This window comes from Nuphar pumila, chromosome 7 (genome assembly GCF_984573655.1).
Source record: "Nuphar pumila chromosome 7, dmNupPumi1.hap1.1, whole genome shotgun sequence".
Classification (NCBI taxonomy): Eukaryota; Viridiplantae; Streptophyta; class Magnoliopsida; order Nymphaeales; family Nymphaeaceae; genus Nuphar; species Nuphar pumila.
The window spans coordinates 114082031-114106025 of NC_143255.1; the positions used below are offsets into that span (position 1 = coordinate 114082031).

Below are 23995 nucleotides of genomic sequence, written 5' to 3' on the forward strand. Positions count from 1 at the left end.
TAAGCCAAAAAAACATTGAATAGAAGAAGCGCCTCAAAAAGTCATAAATTTTCTTCTTTTTCTTTTATTTGAAATGAATAACACAAATGGTGTGTAATAAACAGATAAAAAACGAAAGAAAATAAAATATATACAGATGTTATTTCCTGGGACAATACTTTTCTTCTTCTTCATCTTCTAGAGTGGAGAATTAAAGAAAATAGAGAAACTTAGCAGTTCGGGTGATAATTACTAAGTAAATATCAGAAAGCCACTCTTTTGCCCAGTATAGAAATCAATCAAACCATAATTAAAAGTAACAAAAAAGAGAAAGAAAACATTTTTTGACTAGAAAATCGACTAAAACCTTGAAAATTGTCTCTTCCTCATCCAAATTTCCACAATGAACGCACTCAAATGTAGAAGAAAATGAGATCACAAGGAAAAAATAAAGGTAAAAGAGTAAGATATAGCAATCTACTTTTACAAACAAGCAATTTGAAAGGGGAGCAGAACCAGAAGAATAAAAAAACATTGTCGATCTGAATATATTTCCAAGTGATAATTCAACGCAAATAAACAAAAAATCATCTTGTATCATGCCCGGAACACGAAAAAATGATGCTAGCTAACAAGGCAGAAAGCTACCATCAACAATTGTCTGGTAGAAATCCACGTTCCTTCAGTCAAAGCAGAAGCAAACACTCCAATCTTCGTTGTACACGTTGTTGGTCATACATGACCTCCATAGCCATGTTTCACGGAGGGTCTCAGGCGTTGAAGGGAGAGGTGGGCCCACTCTCTCTTCAATGTGTGAAACCGCCTAGAGTAGGGCCTTATTCAAATAAAGTATACTTCATTTGGATAAGCTCAGAGCAGTGAAACAGTTGTTGATTTTCTCTTCTTAGAGAGAAAATCGGCAAGTCTCACGTATGTTGGGTTATCGGCTACTTAGGAGGGTGAAAATCCCCAACACCCTTTTCTCTCTTATTTAAAGGGGGAGGGCTTACTCAGGAAATCACTCAAATAAAAGCTTACCTTAGAAAGCATATCCCCTCCTAAAGGTCGTCTAGAAAATCTATGTTCTCCTCATCTTCATCTGCATGCTAGCGGATCATCGCTCTTATAGTGGTATCAGAGCCAAGTTCTTATTGCGTGCAGACATGTCATCGGGGTTCACCGCTTGGAGCCATCGTTTATCATTTGTCAGGAGAACATAGAATATCGAAGCAAAAAACAAAGGTTAGTGTTTCTGTTTATTTGATATATTAGTCAGGTCACTGAATTCTGGCAACCTCTACCTCTATATTTAAAAGAGGCAATGAACCTTCAACTTGGGTCTACCCGTAATAGTGAAAAAACAAAAGAAAAAAAAAACAAATTTTTTCTATTTTGAGAAAAACCCCTACAAGTAGAACTCCCAGCCATTTTTTTTTAAGGTTGGCAGCATCAGGCGACCTCAATACATAAAAGGGAGGTGGAAGAAACAAAAAAAATAACTGAAAGTTGTTTTTCAAGCAAATTTTTTTTTAGGGTCACTAGTAACCGGTGACCTCTCTTCTTTTGTTTTAGAAGGTCGCCAACATCATGCGACCTCAAAAATATTCTGCAAGCTCGGTAATTTTACGGTATGATCGAGAAGGAGAATATATCTCAAATGAATTTTCTGAATATTGCAGGGCCAATAGAATCAGACCACAAACTATAACTCCTGACACATCTCAGCAAAAATGGTTTGGTTGAAAGATTTAATAGGACTCACCTCATTATGGTTAGATGCATGTTATCTAATGCTTCATTACCCAAAGTATTCTGGGGAGAAACAATACATATAACAACATATGTTTTAAATAGGGTTCTTTGTAAAGTTATTGTCTCTACACCTTATGAATCATGGATAGAAAGAAAACCTAATCTAAGTTACCTTTGTAGATGGGGTTCAGTAGCTCATATAAAGGTTATAGAGCGATCTAGAGAAAAACTTGATACCAAATCTAGAAGGCATATCTTTATTGGATATCCCAAAGGCTTCAAAGGTTATAGATTTTATCACGCAGATAAGGGTTTAATCAAAAGTAGAGATATTATCTTTTTGAAAGATCAAAATATAGAAGAAATCATTCTTGAAATAAGCAGAGATGATCCTTTTGATGTGTATTATGACTATGATGACTCACAAGAACATTTGAGTAATGACGAACCTCCTGCAAACTCTCCATCTTCTTCTAATCAGTCTCAGGTTAGGCATAAAAGGTCTAGAGCTCCTCTGTCTTACTTAGATGACTATTATGTCTATCTGTCGAAGGAACTGTGTTATACTTTTGATATGGATGATATGAAAGATAACCTGTCATATGATAAGGCAATAAATTCACAAGAGTCAATAGACTGCATAAAATCCATGGAGAAAATTGAATCCATTGAGAAAAACTAGGTCTGTGAATTGACTGATTTACCTGATAAAAGGAAAGCTATTGGATGTAAATGGATTTTAAAAGAGAAATTCAAGTCTGATGGTAGTATTGATAAATTTAAAGCAAGATTAGTTACTAAGGGCTTTTCTCATAAAGAATGATTAGATTATGTAAATATATATTCACTTGTAAAATTCGCCTCGATTATAATAATACTCGCTATTATAGCTCATTACCATCTAGATTTGCATTAAATGGATGTTAAAACCACTTTATGTAGATGACATTATTTTGACTGAAAATAACAATGAGATTGTCAAAACCAAGTTATGGTTGAATTTTCAGTTTGAAATAAAAGACATAGAAGAAACATCATATGTTCTTGGAATTAAAATCACTCGAGATAGAAACTTAAAATTTTTAAGCTTGAGTCAAGAAAGGTATATAAATCATATACTCAAGAAATTTAAAATGAGTGATAGCAAACATGTTGGGACACATGTGGTAAAAGGTGTCAAACTGAGTAAAAATGATAGTCTTGGTGATGGACAAGAAAGACTGAATGTCCCTTATACACAAGTTGTTGGAAGCTTAATGTATTTTATCTTTTGCACAATGTCTGATATCAATTTTGTTGTTGGCCTCGTTAGTCACTACCAAAGTAACCCTGGTTGGCCTCACTAGCATGCAATAAAAAGAATATTTTGATATTTAAAATGGACTATAAACTTGAAATTATGTTTTCAGCTGATACTTTAGAATTAACTGGGTATTTTGATGTTGACTTTGCAGGTAGCAGAGATGATAGTAAATCTACTTCCAAATATGTTTTTCTTCTCGGAGGAGGAGCAGTTTTCTCGTCATATGAGAAACAAGTCGGGGTAGCTCAACATACTTAGGAAGCAGAATATATTTCATGCAATGCAGCTGCTACATTTGCCATTTGGATAAGTTGCTTCATTAATTAATTGAAGTAGAATATAACCAACAAGTCAGTCCAAATTTATTTTGATAATCACGCTGTCATCTCTCTTATGAAGAGTAAAGCAAACAATTTCAAAAGTAAACATATAATGATAAAATATTATTATATTCATGATATGATTAAAAGAAATGAAATCAAAGTCAGTTACTTACCTACATTTGATATGATTGTTGATCCTTTGACAAAGAGCATAGTAGAAGAAATGTTCTCGAAACATGTATTGAGAATGAGATTAAGATATGGTTAATAAAGATATATAGATGGATGAGAAACTAAAGAATATAACTCATTCCAAGAATGTTGATGCAAGTAAAATATTTCAATAGTGGAAGGTAAAATCCTGCATCATGATTAGTTTCACAAGGCCAAGTGAGAGATGTTAGTCATATGTGACCTCCATGACCATGTTTTACGGATGGTCTCACACATTGAGGAGAGAGATGAGCCCACTCTCTCTCTCCAATGTGTGAAACCGTTCAGAGTATGGCCTTATCCAAATAAAGCATGCTTCATTTGGATAAGCTCAGAACAATGAAACAGTTGCCGATTTTCTCTTCTTAGAGAGAAAATCGGCAAGTCTCACTTATCTTGGGTTATCGGCTACTCAGGAGGGTGAATATTTTCATCACCATTTTCTCCCTTATTTAAAGTAAGAGGACTTACTCAGGAAATCACTTGAACAAAAACTTACCTGAGAAAACATATCCCCTCCTGAAGAAGGCCATCTAAAAAATCTATGTTATCTTCATCTTCATCTGCTCGTTGTTGAATCATCGCTCCTATACAAGCTCCATCTTAGGCAAAAAAAAAACTCATAAAAGGCCCATTTTTTAACCAAAATGTCAATTGAAGCCCCAAAATCTGATCATTTCGACCCCTAAATTAACACTTCAACGGAAGAAGTAAAAGAAAGGATAACTATGATCGCATTGAATATACACCAAAAAAATGGCATAAAAATGTCGAGAATTGGCAGAAGCAAGAAGAAAAAACCTTCCTTTTCAATATGAATTTGAAAATATGTTTGATAGTGCTAAAAGACTAGACAAAATTCCCTCAAAGTTCGAAATATCCAGAAGTCTTAGCAACGGTCACTTACATGAATGCATTAAGAAAAAGTGAAATTTTCAAACGAGAGAGAGAGAAAGAGAGAGAGCCGAAACAGGATTTCAACATAGCCACAGAAAGGATCAACAGAGTGGAACCCAAAGAGAACAAAAGCAGAAAAAACAAAAACAGAATAGCAGGAGCAAAACAAATGAAAAACAAGTGGTTCATGCAGAAGCCACAAAACCAATAAGGTCCGGAGGGAGTGGAGCGACACCAGGTGTAAAACCCACAAAATTTTGATAATTATCAAACTAAATAAAGGATAAAATCCTTTGAAATAAATACGATAAAATGATATAGAGTTGACCCAAATGGATCTTGAAATCCAAACTGGATCAACTGGATCAAGTATTTGGATTCGGATACGACGAATGGATTCGGATCCTAGATGGATTTGAAACCCAATTAGAATCTAATTGGATTTTAATGGATCCAAATATGGATGAATCTCAATCAAGTTCCGAAAATGCAGTAAATAAGAGCTCGAAACTCCCAGGAAAATGATGTTGTAATTGAACGAGAGGATAATGAAAAACAATAATATCAAGTGGTAAGGCAAGAAGGGACGTTTCATGATTGAAGCCCCCAATCCGCGGAAAACGGGTCTATGAAAAACGTTCATGTAGGGGCTTTAGATGGAGCGTCATAAGAGGATAAAAAAAATTTAGTTGCAAGAAGGTGCAACTAAAGAGGATGTAGCGCAACGGTAAGGTTGATGGACTCAGAGAGTAGAGGTCATAGATTCAAGTCCCCTGGGTTACATAACTTTTTATATAGATAACGTTTTGATTAGTAATATCGTTCAGCCACAACGAGATTAAATACATTAATGTTGCAAGGTATTGCAACAAAGCACATCATGGCGCACTGGAGGGGCTCGTTACCCCTTAGGGAGGAGACCTTAGTTTGATTCCCCTTGTGCGCCAACAAAGTGGGTTATTTTTTTATAAAATATATTTTTATATTTTTGGAATTTAAAACTAAGAGAGGGCGTTACCCCTCCCATTTAAGACAGTTTTAAATGTGGAATGGGGTGGCGCACATGGAGGGCTGGGCGTTTTTCCTAAATGGGAAGCCCAACCAAATTTATTTAAGACTATAATTTTTTTTTCTCAATAATTGGACATGGGAAAGCAAAGGAACGTTGGGAAAATCCCTTTCCCACATCTCTTAATGAGGAAGGTGAAGAGGCGACATCAAGAAGGGAAGGTGGTTTGCCGTTTTGGGCAGGCTGTAATAAAAGCAAAGAAAAAATAAAAATAAAAATAAATGTAAAACATTTTTTTTAGCTTTACAAGTATCAAGGTTCCATGAAGGCTCCTCCCCTTTCCTCTCCCATGCCTACTCTCTCTCTATACCCATTCTAGTCATACCTTCCTCCCTCTTTCATGTGGTCCCCCATCTCCTCCATTTCAATCTCTTTTACACGTTGGAAAGAGGACTGCTCAAGGTGTAGCAGCAACCATTTTGAAGAAGGTGGCCACCAGATCGATCCATCATTTGACCATACGATTCCAGTTTTTGGGTTTCTGATTCATCGAGAGGTAAGGGCATAATCTCCTTATGCTTGTGCATAGCGTTATGCGGTATGTGTATATGCTGGACCATCGAATTACATATACCATGATACATATAGATTTGGTTGGCGCAGAATTTCTGTATATGGCTTCATGAGCACCATGGTATGTATAAAAATACAGATCTAGAAGTTTGAAGATCTGTATATTTATACATATGGTGCAGACCTAAATTTGTTCCTAGAATAACGAAAACCCAGCCTGATCACGTGTAGATTATACTACACGACTAGCTTCCACGACAACGATCCCGTTAGAAATTTTTGTATACTTTGAAAACGTAGTTATAAAACTTACACTTCTTCCGGATTTGATGAGATTTGCCTTCATCTGGGTGATACAGAATATAAATTTCTGCAGGTAGTCATCGGATCATGGATGGGTGCCATTCAGCATGCATGTCCCGGTTGAGTTGTTATTATTTTCTTTGATGCATAACCGTAAGAACCTGGTTATTTACGTGCAAGCGGGTTGCTCGTGAATCCCGGAGGCATAGGTCAGACCACTCAACCTATACCTCTGCACTAAACAATCTGCCACCCACCGTGGTCATAGATCTTGTACACATACACTCAACGGTGGGTATTAGTCAGGGTTGATTTGAAAAAAAAATGAATGACAAAATAGTTTGATCTAACGTTTCAGGAAGAATGATATGCATGTTGTCTTCTTTTAAAAGAACGCCTGCATTTCCTTGTGATGTAGTATAGAGCTATAAGCTATTTAGTTTTTGCATATACTTATCAATATCTTGTGTTTATTCTATGCAAGAGGATATAATTCTTGTATTGTGGTTTGGTTGAATTCGTTTGAAAAGTAGGTACCAGTTTTATTTAAGGGATTGTTTTTTTTGTTATCACAGTCGTTATGCAGTGTTGACATACCAGTTTGATTCATGTCACGTTTACAAGAAATTAGAAAAAAAACTACAAAATGATTGTTTGCTAGCATATACATGGACGTTTTAGATTTATATGATCTTAGCTTCATATAGATGAGTTATAAGTGTCGACCTGCATGATGGTTCTAGATGTGCCTATTCACGTAATGGTTCCACCACCGGATCAAGTAGCTAAAGGCACAAATCCAGTTGTCAAGGAAAGCTTGTGTCGATTCAAGATGTGACCAGGGCCGACTCGAACTGGGGTCATATTCACTTTTCATCGAGGTGCTGATCATATTTGATCATGGTGGTCGAGTTGACCCAGCCTGACATCGGCTACCTAGAACCAACGAGGGCTCCGCTTGTTTGGTAGGCACAGTTAGTGCATGTCAACATGTGTTGGGACGTTGCAAGTTTGAGTCCCCATGGTATGGTTGCATCACTAGTGGGGGTTTGCCTGACCCAACTTTTTTTGGTTCCTTGTGTAGTGGGTAGCAGGCCGCACAACATGGTAACTTATGCTGGATATATCAACCATGCCTGATCAGCATGACCTGCATGACATGGGACTCATCGACCCTTCTTGGGTTATGGGATGTCATGTTTTTGGTTCACAGTCAGTGTAAGGCGTTAGGTTGGCTTGGGCATTGCTAACAGGAACAACACTACGTGTTATCTCTATGGAGTTTGATGCGGTACCAACTTGACCTTAAATATATATATATATATATATATATATATCACCTTGGTTTGGTAGGAAACTTTATATCCGATTGATAATTGAATTTGGGTTGTTCATTTAGTTGCGCATTCAAACCCGAATCTAAATCCGACGAAGCACTGCTTGACCAAATTAAGTATAAATCCCAGGTTTTTAAGCTAGTCATTTCCTAGATTGGTTTAAGTTAGTTTCATCCGAACAGAATGACGAAACCAAACCAAATTACCTTAAACCTACTTAAGTCGGACTTGGTAATGCCTAAACCTGACCCTAGTTTAGTTTCAAAATATATAAATTCATATTTGGGTTTTTTTCCAAAGAGACCTTTCAATGCCTAGTGTTAGCTATAGTGGGACTACTACATGTTGATGAATCGTTGCATACTGACGATGGTCTCTTGAGTATAAAAATACATATAATAACTCCCTTTGAGCGACGACGGTTTTTGTGCAATCTTTAGATAATAAATGCTTGAATTCGAAAGGCCTCAATTTTATATACATACTCATTTTGTTTGACTACCTAAATTAATATGGGAATTCAAATGGGTGTTGCTATCACCGTGTACACATACACACTTTCGCAACAGTTGTATATTGCTCTATTCGTTCCCTGAAAATGAATGTTTCTCTCATCTATGAGTTTGTCAATTTCACAAGATGCTTTAAATGATATTTATGGGACATTCGTGGCCATGCACATACTCACCTTAGGTCTTAAAACTCACTAAAGTAAAAAGACCTTGGTAATGGCACACCTCACTACAACGAACATGTTTAAAATAGCATAATGAGAGTACTTTCTACTTAGAGAGAGAATGTATATAATCGGGAGTGAACGAGATGAAAATAATGTAGTCATATTGCCTATGGTTTTGTATGTGGTTTGTTGATAAATATATGCACTGACTATAATTGTTCAATCAATGAGAAGCTACAGTGGCATGGTGGTAAGATATTAAGATTATGCTTACAATACTCTTGTAGTGCTCTAAGAACATTTATGATATGCATGAATTTCATGATGATTGTGCTTAAATAATTATCTCCATGTCTAGCATCGGTTGTATGTTCTTGTTTTGCAAAATAAAAGACATTTTCATGCCATGATCATGTGAAAGCTTAAAAATGAGCTTACAGCTTCGTAGGAAGCTGAGAGTGCCACACGAGCACTTAAAAAATGATAAAGATGAATAATGCCATGTTGCGGGGCGTAACCAGTGGGGGGTACAAAACGTACACCTAAGCTCATAAACAAAACTTTAAAATGCTGAATGTATAAGTACTCGACACAAAGTTGAGTCAGAATTCTGAGAAATTATGGTTGTTGCCTATTGGGCATCTAATGGTTAATATGCATACACTAAGATCACCCCGAGGTTGGGTTGAGATTTTGGAAATCCCCTGTTGTGTAATGACTCGCACTAAGAAACAAACAAGAATGAAAATTTATACACATAAAATAAATTAGGGATTTTGGGTATACCTGAAAGACGATATATGTTACTGGTTTCTCAGAATACTGGGTAGACCTGAAAACGATATATGTTACTGGTTTCTCAAGGCTTTCGGTACACCTGAAAGGCGGTGTATGTTATTGGACCCAAGGTCTACCTTGGAGAGGGTAGATGGTACAAACTCCGTAGGACATTCTAGTTTTTATGAGAGTGAGGCGTCTCACCCGGTCCCCAGTCCTCGGAGTTAGAGGGTCAGGACTACCAATGCGTCCTGGGTGGTAGATCCAAGTCTTCTGCAGAAGTACATGGTGCATCCTAATTCTAGTTCTATCCATTGGGGAGTACTCTCTCGGTCATGAACCGTTCCCTTTGGATATCCGTACGGCTAGTTACACGGGTTATAAAATAATAGACCCCCGTGTGGTCTCGGTCCGCTACGATGTCGAATGCTTGTGCGTACCCACCGGGTAATTAACAAGATAAAACATAAAGTTAGTGCATTAAGAAAAATCTTTAAGTAGTTGCATAATGCTTGATGCTGCAATTGTTAGAGTATGATTGTGGTTCACTCGTGTGATGCATAGCTCAGACATGTATTTTTTTAAATGCAGAACACAGGATAACCTAAATGTGGTTCATGCATATGATATATCGTGCTTTGATGTTTATGGAATATAACATGAAATACTTGACTTTAATGAATTGTACATTCATCACTTGTTTAGAAGGTTATTAGTTCTATCTAAACATGTTGCATATATACTTGTACACATGACATTGTGCACATTCATATGGATATTATGCTTCTTACTCAAACGGGGTAGTCTGATCCCTTCTGAATTAATATTTTTCAGGAAACAGAATGGAGAGCAAATACGGTCGTCGCTGTGGACAGTGCCATGTGACCATATCTTCTTCGGATGTCCTGAGGAATTCTAACTTATAATAAATCATTAAGTTGTAATTGATAACTTGCAGTATTTCAATGCAAGAGTTTATTTTACTTAATGCCTTGAGTCTGTGCTATTACTTGTAACCCGCCCAAATAATTTGACTAAAGATTTAATAAAGCTTTTCCGCTGTTGTTTAGAAAAAAAAATTTATTCCAAAATTTTAAAGCTAAATATTTGGGGTGTTACAGCAGGAAGAGACGTTAGATCGGAAAGATGAATACACAGAATCGCGTAAACATCCACTAGGATTTTTTGCGCAAGATGATTAATGTCGACCGAAGATTCTGTTACCACCATGAGTCACCCGTCTTGTCGGCGGGAGAATTCCGTCCAGCAACAGCATCGTAGGAAGACGAAAAACCGCATCGCTTAGGGGGGTGGGAAGATCGGACGACTGTGGTCTTGTGAGTCCAGAGATCGGACGGTAAGGGGCGGGCAGAGATTTAGAATCTGGCTGGTTTTTCAGAGTTTAAAAGCTGACCTGGTTACAGTCCGATGTGGCTCTAGTGTGATGCCACATCACCCAATCAGCTGTCCAAGTGTCAGGTTAGAGATGTCGTTCCCTGATTCAGAATTCTAATTCCCGTACACATTTGTCTAAATTTGAAGCCCTTCTGTCCTTTTTATTATTTTATTATAAAATTTATACTGCCCTCTTTATATTTTAATTTTATATTTAATTTTATTATAAAAAAAAATTGGCCCCTTCAACCAAAATCCTGAATCCGCCACTGGTTGAGCTCACCCTATCGTGAACTCTAGCTAAACCACGGGGTTTGGAACCCATGACGGTACGTTTTCTCTTTTGGTATGAGGCAACATGATAGTGGGAGCTTGACTTTCAAGTTTGTATGTGATTCCAAATTGGCTCGTTGTGGTTTTGATTCTCCTTTAAATGAGAAAGCAACTCTCAATAAGAATTTATTTTTGACCACTGATTTTTTAATGTTTGTTTAGCCAATGCCAATGGAATTCATTTTATTATTTGCATGAGAGTCCATGTCTCTTGAGACACGACCAAAACTTTGGGTTTTAGTAATGCCCTTACTAACATTTTGGACAAGCCTAGACACATTAATGTCAAGAGCTTTCTTATGATACCAAGATCCCAATAAGGTGGATTTGAAGAAGCTTTTTACTTATTGTTTATAAACAGCCCCAAATGGGTTTGGCCTAGTGGGATGGGACCTAGGTCGCTAGGCAGATGGTCTAGGTTCAAATCTCATGTGCGTGCTGCCAGGACAATGACAGTAAGTACGGCAGGCAAAGCCAGCATAGCTAGATCTTTGATCTTGGGGATAGTTTCTCCCTGTAAATATAAAAAAAATATTATTTATAAACAAAAATATATAAGGTTGGACAATGGACAGGCCAGTCTGGCCCGAGCCATTGATGGGTTGGGCTTGATCAAGCCCCATCCATTGACCAACTGGGTCGGACCTAGGCCCGGGTTTAACACAAAACCCATGGCCCGCCTGTTAGGTTCATGGGCACAATACAGACCGGGTTGCATTCACAATATTTTTCAATTGTTTCCTTGAATTCATTATTTCTCTAATAATTAATGTCAAAAGCTTTCATATAATACCAAGATCACCAATAAGGTGCATTTGAAAAAACTATTGTTCATGAACAAAGCACTTTTTTTAGTCAGAGAAACCATCCTGGCAACACGAAACTTCGAGAGGTTACCCCTTACCCCCAAACCCCCAAGGAGTCGGCAGGCTTCGGCTTGCGCAGGAGATGATGCTCATGGGATTTGAATCTAAACCTCTCCCCTAGCGGCCTAGGCCCCATCCCACTACCCCAAACCCCTTGGGGCAAACAAAACACTTAAATATGTTGCTTAAATAATAAGATAATTGGAAGATGTAATAAATGTATGAATTATGATCCATAATAGTTTGCACAATTTTTAAATAACTGCATTGTGATTTGATAGCCAAAACTTTTTTTAGATGCGGGGTAACCCCATGTACATAAGAAACAGTTTTTTTTTAGAATTAACAAAAGCAATATGAACTTAAACAACTTCAATACTCGCTTATTCCAAAAATGAAAATGCACCCATGTTCTTTACTTTAATAGTTTTTTTTTTATGATTTATGGATCCATTTGAAATAATTTTCTGATATGCAAATCTGACCCTCCAGATGTATTCAACATGATCCATTTGCTAAGATCATGTATTTTCTATAAAAAAAAATATGACTTTTAGATGTTTGAATATTTACAAAAACTATGAGTTGTCAATTTTCAGGCATTAAATCATCCCGTTTATACATTGCAATCGGATGATTAAAAAGTGGTCATTTAAGATCGAGCATGTAGTTTAAAGTCAAATTAATTTAAGAAAAAAAAAGCAAAAATCAAATGAAAATCTTGGTTCACGTTCTGGTTATCATATTATAGTGGCCTTATGTATAAGAATATTGGTATACCATTAGAACTGTGTATAAGAATATTGTTATACCATTAGAACTATTTTCCCAACAAAGAAGAAATTGGAACTATTGGCAAGCCGCTGAGCCTAATGGGGTTCAAAAAGGAATGCATTTTTCATGTCCAGCTGATAAAAAGGTCAGTTCTTCTAGGCAAGAATAACAAGGATACATTTGAATTTTAGCAATCATTCCCCTAAAAAAGCTAAACAATCTTAGAGAATACAACGAAAATAATCTATTCATTATTTCTATTTTTAACGAAAACAATGTCAGAGGAGACATTTGGCTTTTAAGAAGCAAAAATCCCAACGAATTAGATTATTTGGCAGTCTTTGGTATGTATTTGTGGAAGCAAAAGACCCCCAGAAAATAGTATATATCTTAGTTAGAATCAATTTATGTAACAAAAGGTTGAATATCCATGAACTTATATATATATATATATATATATATATATAGAGAGAGAGAGAGAGAGAGAGAGAGTAATGCGCTCCTGCCCGCCTTCTCATTCTGCCCCTTCAAAAATCATAGTTTTTGGTAATTTTTCTCACATCTAACACCATAGATGTGATCTATAGATTTTGTTTAGTGGGAACCGGCTTTTGGATCACCTGAATCTAACCTGAATACAGGATTTTTCGGTGATCCAAAATCAATGGCTATCAAGGTATTAGCTTTTCTCAACTCATAAAAACATGTTTTTTCATCAAAAAAATATGATCAAAGAAATGATTCCCACTAAATAAAGCATGCTAAACACATCTAGCTGTTCAGATCTATCATAAAACACTTCGAAACTATGGGACAGAATGGGGCAGAACGAGAAATGGGACCTAATATGTTCAGTTCTCACGTTTATTTATTTATTTATATATGTGTGTATTAATATTTACTGATATTGAAGGTACGAAAGTACCGAGTACAAATCACCTTCTTTACATTTTTTTAGATTTCTTTTTTTGTAGATTGAATCTTATGGAGATCCACAATGTTGTTTAGTAGAAAATAGTTTTGAACACCCACAACATTGTGGATCTTCTTATATCCTATGTTACAAAGATTCGTTGACCCGAGGACACATGGCATGGCTTTGACTTGTAAGTTTGCAATTTTTTTACAAAATAAGACACAAGGACATGGATTTTTTTTAATCATTAAAAATTATTTTTTGATATTTTAACGTTAAAGATATATTTTTATTAAAAAACATTAAAAAGTAACAGAATATTATTAAATATATTAAAACAATGACCATTCGTGTCAGTGTCCCCTCATGCCACCAAGGACACACACCAAAGTGGCGTGTCCATGTGATGTAGCTTATATCTGACTCCTAATGCCACACGGCTTTGTTTGGGAGCCTTCCTTAAGCTGGGAACATGGTTTTCATGTGTCACCAAAATGTGGAGTAGGGATGGCAGTAGACTTGGGGAAAACGGGCCCCTGCCCTGACTCACCCCGTTTGGACCGGGAATGGAAGACATGAAACGGGGATGGAGGTGGGGATGAAGGTTAAAATCAAAACTTGTGTGGGGATGGACTTATGATTTCCCCCGCCCCGCCCCCAATCCCTAATCCTCGTTAATAAAATAATTAAAACACCTTTAGGGATGGCAGTGGACTTGGAAGAAACGGGTCCCGCCCTGCCTCGCCTCGCCTCGCCTCGTTTGAAAGCGGTGATGAAGGTTAAAATCAAAACCCGTGCGGGGATGAAGGCAGGGATGAAGGGCAGAATTTTAAGATGGGGCAGGGGTGGAGACCTTGTCCCCCATCTGCTTCTCGGTTCATTGCCATCCCTAATGTGGAGTTGAAACATATAGCGTTCCTAACTCCACAAGCCGTTTGAGAGTTCTATGTGGATTTCAGGTGGTTGTCATTTCAATGAATTGATGCTGGCTCCAAACGGTCAAAGTATTTTGCTCTTGTTTGCTCTTACTAGTGGGTGAATATGGGTCAGATACGGGCAGGATCTTGTAGATCTAAATCCAAATTCAACAACATTTAGCAAGATCAATCTGAAATCTGAAATATATAAGTAGTAGAATTGAACATGGACTCGAATTACAAACTTCAACACAGGTTGCAACAAGAAAAGCTTGAACGCATAGGTTGTACATGCAAAAAGCATGAAAACTTGGATTTAATTAGACACTGCATATAGAACCCAAAATAAGGTACAGATCAGAACTCAAATCCAAGTCCCAGAAAAGGTCTGGCCATATAAGTGAAACTCAATCTGGGTGTGTGGAACATAAGAGGGTTAAAGGGGCCTGGATAGGAGGTCGCATGCAGCAAATTTAGCAAATTTAATTGAACAACAAATGCTTGATGTGTTCGCTATGAAGAAATTAGATAGATCTATCTTATTTGGAGATTTGATTGAGAGGGCTCAGGATTTGAAGGGAATAATCTGCCTTGATTATGTATTTTGAAACATTCAAGTTTTTTGTTTTTTAATTTTTATTTAAAATTATTATGTTCTTTTGTGAGACTCTAGGCAATGCAGCTAAAGAAATACTTAACTAAATGGATTTGCAACTTTGAATGTAAGAAATGTAATTATTTTTAATTATTTTTAATTATTTAGCTTTGTACATAAATTATGCGTTTTTTTTCTGGTTTCAAACTTTCAGTTGTTTATCTTCATAAATTGTGTTGAATATGAATTTTCTATAAATTTTAAGAAATTATTTTAAAATTAATTAATTATTTATTTTTCTGTTTTTGCTTCTGGCTAAGCCTATTAGTCTTGCGTAAGAGTTAATTAGGCTTTTTAGGAGACTAGCACCTAGGTGCCAACTAAGCGCTTTTGACTACTTGGATCCCAAGCCTAATGGAATCTGTACTTCAAGTCTTCCACAACAGCGCTCACTTGTCAAGTGAATCCATCCCCATTATTGGTTACAGTAATAGTGGACTGTTATGTGGTGGACATGGTTATTTCAAATTGAAGTTCCACCTCAACAAACAGCTCATCTTCATAACCCGAATTTTTAAACACTCTATAGCATCTACCACAGAGCTAAGTCGCAAACATTGCTTTGGAACAATGTATTCTTTGGCCATCTAGAAGAAAAGAAATCGTACAAATTTTCCAGATGCTACATATCCAACCGATTATACTGTAACAGGAAAAACTCACTCACAGTCCATCTTTTCGCAAGAATCTTCTCACCTACCCACTGCCAAATACGGCCCATGCCAAGTGAGGTTGAAGCTATTGTCTATACTGTTCTGTCCTGGAGCTTGAATGCATGCGTTGTGGTTTCCCCAACACCCTCTAATTTCAATTAACGGATAGCTTTTTCTAAAGGCAGACATTTAAACGGGTGAGGATGAACCAGGGATGTATGGGATTCATGCATGCCAAAAACCAATTCGACAAAAAACAAAACTCAAGTCCAGGCCCAGTGCCACTACCATCGTCGACACCACATCATCTCAATACCGTTCCAAAGTTGCAGCAGGGACATGTTCATGCAGACCAGCACTGTGAACCCGACGCAGGTATTCATTCAAGAGAGCTTCCCAAACTGTTGGCTAACAAGCTCATCAAGAGTATCTGAATAGGCAGTTACTGTAAAAAAAAACAGTATCTGAATAGGCCGACTCAGGATCTAAAAAGCTCATGCCAAAATTTTCAAGCTACCATGTAACAGTACCTTTGTGGAAACTACTACTACAATGGAGATTAAAAGAAAACATCTTAAAATGAATCAACTGTCATGCACTCATTTTAAGAAAACAGGAGGCCGCACAACCTGGTGATTCGTGCAACTGTATTTGTGATTTGGCTCATAATGGGGCGGGGAGGCCGCAATTTTACCCAGGCCCAGGCTGAAGCCTGGAAGACGAGCTTTCCCTTCCTGGGCCTAACCTAACTGTCCAATGATTTGCAGCCCAATCACAACAAGGGCATTAGACAGGCGGGAAGTCTACACCTGATTACCTATCTAGGGATCAAGCTGAGACCAGCCAGCCAGCCAGTCAGAAGTCCCATGTCTTGTCTCGAAAAAAAAGATGGTAGCAAACACAGTAATGCGTACATGTAAGACAAGCCCACGACACAAAAGGGCAAACAAACTGCATATTTGACTCAACCTGGAACACAACCATGGTGGCCGGGGCTAAGGAAAAAATAGGTAGAAAGTTAGCGAGTTAGCACAGCCTTGCACCAAAGCCAACCAGAATAACGAGAGCTAAAAGGACAACCCCCAGGCACTACCCTGAAACTCAATGAAATTCTTACATAATGAAAGGTAATAGTGTATAACATTACACGGTAGCACCTAATGTCTCATAGAAAGTATCAAACCATATAACTGAGGATGCTCATCAACCAGAATTATGAAGTAAAACAGCTTAATCAACCAGAATTATAAAGTAAGACAGCTTAAGACAGATGCTTCATTCCCACTTAGTCAATCTCGGGACCTTGACCTAACAGGTGATCGGCTGGTTCAACAAACAAGAACTCCTTGTCACAACAAAAAGCCTGAAAATCAAGTAGGAAAGCAAATGAACTGAAGCATTGTAATAACAATTAGCACAAGACTCACCTGCGATGCCTATCATAGACAGGGCTTTCAGCTCTGCCATAGTTGGGGCTACCCCTTTCTTCAGATCTTGCATAAGGGGCAGGAGCACGGCCATAGTCAGGGCTAGCCCGCTTAGTAACTCTACCATAAGGACTTGGTGATCGCCTGTGGTCACGACTTCTCCCTGGGGATCGGCCACGTCCTCTGTGCGGGCTGTGGCCATTTCTTTTCTCATCATCATCACGTGCAGCATACTCAACAGAAATAACTCGATCCATCAGATTGCTGCGCATCAACAACAGAAAAGAGGATAATTCATTATAACAAAAACCACAGTGCACCGCCTACACTAAAAGTGCAGCAACTATATGCTAGAAGAGCTTTGCAGCCACATGAATAGATTTATTCACAGGCTATTTTTCTGTTGACCACTCCAAGAATCAGTGGCTATGATGCTTAGACCTTAATGAACAATGCAAATAAAAAAAAGGAAAGATTTAAATTAATAAAAGAAGTAACAAAAACCTCTGGTTTGTGGCTTCAAGTGCCTTGGTTGCGTCCTCCTGCAATTCAAATTGAACAAATGCAAAATTCCTCCTGATTCTTACGTTCAGAACCTTTCCAAATGGATCAAAGTGCCTCTCAAGGTCACTTGCCCTGGTATTGATTGGATCGAAATTTATAACAAACAGGGTCTTTGTGGGTTTCGAGTTAACAGCAGATCCTCTTGAACCAGCAGATCTGCGACCAACACGCTCTTGCTGCAGTGAACATTAAGAAAACCATGAATATAAATGTGCCCCAAAAGGCAACAAGTGTGCCATCAGGCATTCCTAACTAATAAGCAAAGCAAAAGAGTAAAATACCTTTGTCCATTCAACTCGAAGCTGACGGCCATGCCTGCCAAACTCTGTCCTGTCAAGTCCATGTATAGCATCCTCTGCATCCCGTTCATCATCCATGTAGATGAATGCAAAGCCTAAGATAGAGAAGCCACCAATTTAAAATAATATGTAAAAAGGAGATGCAGAAGAATATACATGCACTTCAACATGGCAAGGGATAAATAGTCCTGGTAGATGATCAACTAACTCCATGCAAAAACTCATGCAGCCCCTCACCATCTCTACAAAAGCTAAAAACTAGTAGCCCAGAAACATAAAAACAGACCTTGCATGCTGAACTAAATTGTGTCAAGAAACATTATCCAAAAGTGGGTGTCTCATGGTAGGTCATCCAACAGGAGTGCTTGCGCCATAAATTCTCCCTCCTGGCTGCAAAGTCAGCATGGTTTCTACCTTGGAACATGCATGATACTGTAGACTGAGCGAAGCTCATGAGGAATTAAAGGTAATGAGTGCTTGAGGAAAATGTAAGATGATGCCATTGTGGATCAGATCAGCTCTTCTGAAAGACAATAGAAGATGAAGCATGGGCACGGGCAGGAAAGGTAAGGCACATGAGCCCATCAGCCAGGAAGAGCTTGGATGCTCCAAGATATTCCTGCGTCAAAGAAATTGTTGAGTAGGGGGCTTAAACTTATACAAAATATTCAGCTTTTAAAACTTTTACTCTGACCCCCATAGGGACTCAACCAGAGAGAACCATCACTGTTGCTGTATTTTGTAGCTTGACTGCTGCAATAAGACTGATAGTCGATGTAGAGGAACAAATGCCTTTATATAAGGGGTGAATCCCCCTGCTTGAAAGGATCCTTTGACATGGCCCAGTGTGTCCATAAGTTAACATTGTTGACATGAAATTACCAAGGATCTAATTTAAACTATCAACACTATCCAATACAATAATTTCTGGTCCTCGCATACACCATGTGCAAACAATGGGCAATTCATGTTTGGAGAACAATTTCGAACCATGAGAAGCTGACTGGCCCTACTTATGAGACTAAGAACCAGTGGCATAAAGAATAAAAGATAAAAAAATATAAAAGCTTTTGAACCATAAATTATACAAGAAAATATATATCAAGGAGAAAGTTACCTACCTGATTTCATATCTACCCTGTCCACCCTCCCATATCTGCCGAACAGGCGCTCTATTTCAGACTGTTGAGCATCGAAGTTAAAGTTTCCACAGAAGATAGGCCGCATTTTCTCCAAACACCAACTCAACTAAAAAAACGTCAGGGTTTCCTGTAATGGACAATTGACACTCTCAACCAATATAAACGCACAAATCCTTTAAAAAAGATTTGATGAGCATGTAGGCATAAAAGATTTGCTGATGTATGAGAACTCTACAAACAACAGATAAACCATACGGTCTTCAAGAGACAGTCAAAGAGATGCACATGTTGGTAAATTAGCACACTTCTTAGGATATGACTTTGAAATGTTACTATACATAAATAGTTATTAAGCATAACCACAGATACTAGCAAAAGCTACGATTCCTTCGTAAAATGGCAGCTCTCTTTAAGTGTAAGATAGAAAGCGAAAAAAAAATTGCCTGTTTGTTTGTGCATGATTCTTCTATATCAAGTGCTAACAAATGGTAGTTTTTCTCCTAAAATGCTACTAACAAAACAAAATATGCACTAATAAAATTTTGATAGCTTCATGCAATAATGGAACTTTGACTTTTGGTACGTGTTGTGCCTTATGAGTGAGAGCAGAGCAGAGTAGGTTTAGTCCAACATCGAAATCCACAAGCCGGATTCGGGTCAGGGCTAAACTGTAAACCCAACTTATGTTGGAGACAGAAACATATATAGGATGAAGAACATGAAAGATGTGTTGTATTATTTTGAATCCAAATTTAGCACATAAAGAAAACTACACAAAAAATAGGATTTATTTTCTCTCATTGAATATCAACGTATAGTTTTTCTTTAAAAGAAGCATGAAAGTATAACAAAAATATTTGTCATTAAATGACAAGCACAGCAATTTTCAGCAATGAGATTCTAGGGTGAATTTACATTCTCTTGCACCTTTAAAAGATAAACTTCAAAACAAAAAAAGAAAAAGAAAATGCAGGGAACTGATCAAACACATTGTACACAATATGGTACAGGAATCAGTTAACAAAACAGAAATGCACTACGCACACTTTTGGTTGGAAACTTGGAACCATAGTCACAAATATCAGTCTCGGCTATATCTCGGCAAGCAAATTCTCACAGTAATATAAGGTTATTTTGATAAAGGAAATTCTCAGCACTTTTTAAAATATAAAATATAGCAGAAATAAGTAAGAAAATAGTATGTTTAGGTCATAAAGTTTTTGTAGAAATGTAAATAGAAGTTATAAAAAATTTAAAAAAATGTAAAAGAAAGAAGAAAAGAACATATTTAAAATGTAGAAAAGAAATACAACAATAAAAGTGACTGAAAATATCACAATAATAACAATGTTGTCAATAGCGTTGAGGGGTAGCGAGGCCTAAAGCATAAGCTTCATAAAAAATGTTAAAAAAAACAACCAAATAAAAAATACAAATAAAGATGCACACATCTAACACAAATACACACACGAATATGATTCATAACACACAGCTGCAGAAAAGAAAAAAAAGAGGAAGAAAGACAAAAAAAAGCGAACGGAGAAAAAGAAGAAGAAAAAAGAAAGGAAGGAAGAAGAGAAAAGAAAAAAGAGAAGAAGAAGAAGAAAAGAAATAAATAACGAGAGAAAAGATGAAAAAAAGAAGAAAAAGAAAGAAATAAAGAAAAGAAGGAGCGGAAATGAAGAGAGAAGAGGGGCAAAGAAGAAGAAGAGAATAAAAGAAAGAAAAGAAGAAGAACATAAAAAAAAAAGAAGAGAAAAAAAAAAGAAAGAAAAGAAGAAGAATAACAGAAAAAGAAGAAGAAGAAGAAGAAGAAGAAGAAGAAGAAGAGGAGAGAGAGAGTATTGTTTCTGAAGTGCCGGAAAAAATGCCGTCGGTGGAAGGGGGGGGGGGGGGGGGAGTAAGGGGAAAAAAGGTTGGAGCCCTAAACGATCGGGACACCGGACACCCCTTTGGCCCTATCCCCCTCTTTTTACGTTTTTTTTATAACTTAAAAATGGTCGAATGGGGACTTTGACCCATTTGACCATATGGGTATGGTATGAGGCATGCGCCTCGGAGCACATTGAGGGCATGCGACTCATATGCCGTTGCGCTTCTTAGGTGCGCTCCAAGGCAAAACTGGCAGCGCGCTTCGAAGCAAGTTTTTAACAACATTAAATCATGATAATATCATCGATAATATTGCAATAAATTTAATTTTGAAAATCTCATGATATCTTACCTTTTAAATCATTTTCTCAAAATGAAGATTTATATAAGTGATATTTTCAAATACTGCTGATATCTGTGACTATGGTTATAATATGAATGCAAATAATTTAAAGTCTAATAAACTTAATATGTTTGTCTATAAATGAATACATAGTCATAGTATTGGGTAAATATCACAAAAATTTCAATTTACTGATAAAATACTGATAAATCAATTTATCCAGCTCTTAAAAACAAAGCACGGGTTTCCATCATATCATACCATTGTCTTGATATTGTGGAGAGAAAATTGGAATCCTGGAAAAGAAAAACTTAAACAATGTCGCCTCTACGACACATTGAGAAAGAAAAATAAATTTCTAAAGAACAAACCAAACGCGACTCAAATCCTGCTTCTATATAGGGTAAGGTGTTTTGCATGACATGAAGAGCCAAGTGAAAACACACTCCCTGAGACCAAGGGTAAGCCCATGGAGTTTTATTCTGCCAAGACAGTGACCCTAAGTACGGCAGCCAGAGCCGCTAGGTCTATGTTCCTGAGGGTGGTTTCTCTCACTGGGTGGAGTTAAAGCACCACACCCTACCCTATCCATGAAACTGGCAAGCATCTCTCACTGACCATTTTCCGGTTGACAGGCCAATGAAACCATCATCATATATTGACTAACTGTTAAACAAAACAACATGGAAGTTCAACTTTAAAGTACCTGTTAAATTCTTGTTCTCATCTTCCAAAACGCACTTTAGCCAAATGGAGCAATATATTGGCTCCAATTCAATTTTAGATATTGTATTCATCAATAAATGCCTAAACATGGATTGCCAACCCAAAACCTCAATTATGACCAAAAGTCCCTATAATTTTAATACAAACTGCAACATTTGGAAAGATTATTGGACCTCAAAGAAATGTTGCATCCATCTGCTCACTTATTGAGACTGAACACAACAGATCGACAGACAATCCCCTTTTCTGATAACGAATGCCACTAACATATCCAACAAATTGAAAGTAGTACAATAATTTCACAAATAACAAAAACCTAAACTATGTTCAAAAGCCCCTTTTGCCAGTTCTCTGTAAAATCCCAGAACTACTGACATCATGATCATGAACGTTTGACATGATTTCACATTTTAAGGAAGTACCTACACCATATTTAAAATCACATTAATACCAAGATTCCTCCCCACCAAAAAGACCACCCACACCCCCACCCCCACCGGGGAAACAAACGAGTGAAAGAAAAAAGAAAAACACTATGATAGTACTAAAGGCCCATTCCATATCCCTACCTAGAGAGATCAATTCCCTTGTTTCTTGAAAATTCCAAACAAATCCAACAATCTTTCTGGTCAATACGTTGCAAGCACCGACCACTCAAATTCCAACAAAGCCAACAAACAAGAACCCGAATTGCATATAAGAAGCACACCCGACCGATCAAGTCAGGCACCAAGTTGACCTAAATAAGAGCTAAACTTCACCGCAAAAAAAAAAAAAGTTCTTTTTTGCGCCGAACAACCCAGGTTCTAACAAGTTTACCATAAAAACGCAGATCCAAACGAAACCTACATCACATAACTAGCTTCTTCTTACTTTAGATGCATAACGAAGCGACCACGATCAAGGTTTTTTTTTTTTTCGTCACGAAGCAGATCGGAGAAACCACTCCAACAAATTCACTACAATAATCCATCAAACCGACCTTGTAGACAAAAAATGAAATTAACGAAAAACGAAACACAAAACAAATAAAAATCAGCTAACAAACGAAAATGCACAAATCTGCCTCAATAAACCCTAGATCTAAAGAAAGACTAAAAGACGATCACAAGGAGAAAACCACGCAGATCTAAAGTTTCAACCTTTCCAGATCTTACCTGCAAAAAAGACGAAGAAGAAGGGGAAAATCCCTCGAAGAAAACCCCTCAAAATCGCGAACTTCGCTTGAAGAAAACCCTAAAAAGCGCGACTTTAAATGTGAAGGAAAAATATCTGAAGGACGATAAGAACTGAGAAGGCAGATTTAACCAAGGTTTATTTGGCGTCTACCTCGGGTTTACCAGGGTTAACCGAGGACCCATTGCTCGGCCCTTTCAGACAATTGGCTTGTGGTTACGTGAGCGCCAATCTCATATACTTTGACATGAGCAAAAGGAGCTCACAAAAGTTCTAAGTGGGTCAGACCAGGTGGGTCCACCGTCTGTAAAACCTCAAAAAATTTCGTAATATTTTAATAAAAAAAAATTATATCATTGTTAATTATTAAATATTTGTTTGTTTTTTACCTATGTGATTGCTTGGTGATATATTTTATTTTTCTGGCTTGTGAAGTTAGTATAGTGGTAATGGTTGGTAAATTATCTGGAATCTTGATTTAATCTTCAATTAAATCAAATTATTTGTTATGAAATTAGAATTTAATTAGTTAAGTTGGCTAACCATTCAGTGAAGGTATAATCAATCACGAAGAAGAATTTTTATAGCTAAATGAAAAAACAAAATAATACATAAGAATCATTTATTGATTAACTTCAATTTTTCTAGGCTTAGATTTAGATCCAATTGAATATGGATCCAATTGAAGATCCAAAGAGATAATGGACCAAGAGTATTGAGATTTTAAAAAAATATATATAATAAATAAACAAATTATATTAAGGCAAGTTTATTTAGAATCAACCCAATCCA

General features: G+C 37.1%; 1 protein-coding gene across 2 annotated transcripts; it reads right to left on the reverse strand.

Annotated features, from left to right (window-relative positions):
• Positions 1-16751: 16751 nt before the first annotated feature.
• On the reverse strand, positions 16752-23291 carry LOC149833013 (serine/arginine-rich splicing factor RS41-like). Of its 2 annotated transcripts, XM_090014841.1 has the most exons (7): positions 23185-23251; positions 19066-19213; positions 18231-18563; positions 17927-18039; positions 17586-17821; positions 17082-17345; positions 16752-16977 (listed from the first exon to the last, which is right to left on the reverse strand). In XM_090014841.1, exons 3-7 carry the CDS (start codon positions 18235-18237, stop codon positions 16944-16946), a joined length of 654 nt encoding a protein of 217 aa, XP_089870967.1. In that variant the 5' UTR covers positions 18238-18563; positions 19066-19213; positions 23185-23251; the 3' UTR covers positions 16752-16943. The 2 variants fall into 2 exon arrangements, with proteins under 2 accessions (XP_089870967.1, XP_089870966.1); XM_090014840.1 differs by lacking the exon at positions 18231-18563 and having other exon boundaries at positions 23185-23291.
• Between the last annotated feature and the right edge of the window lie 704 nt (positions 23292-23995).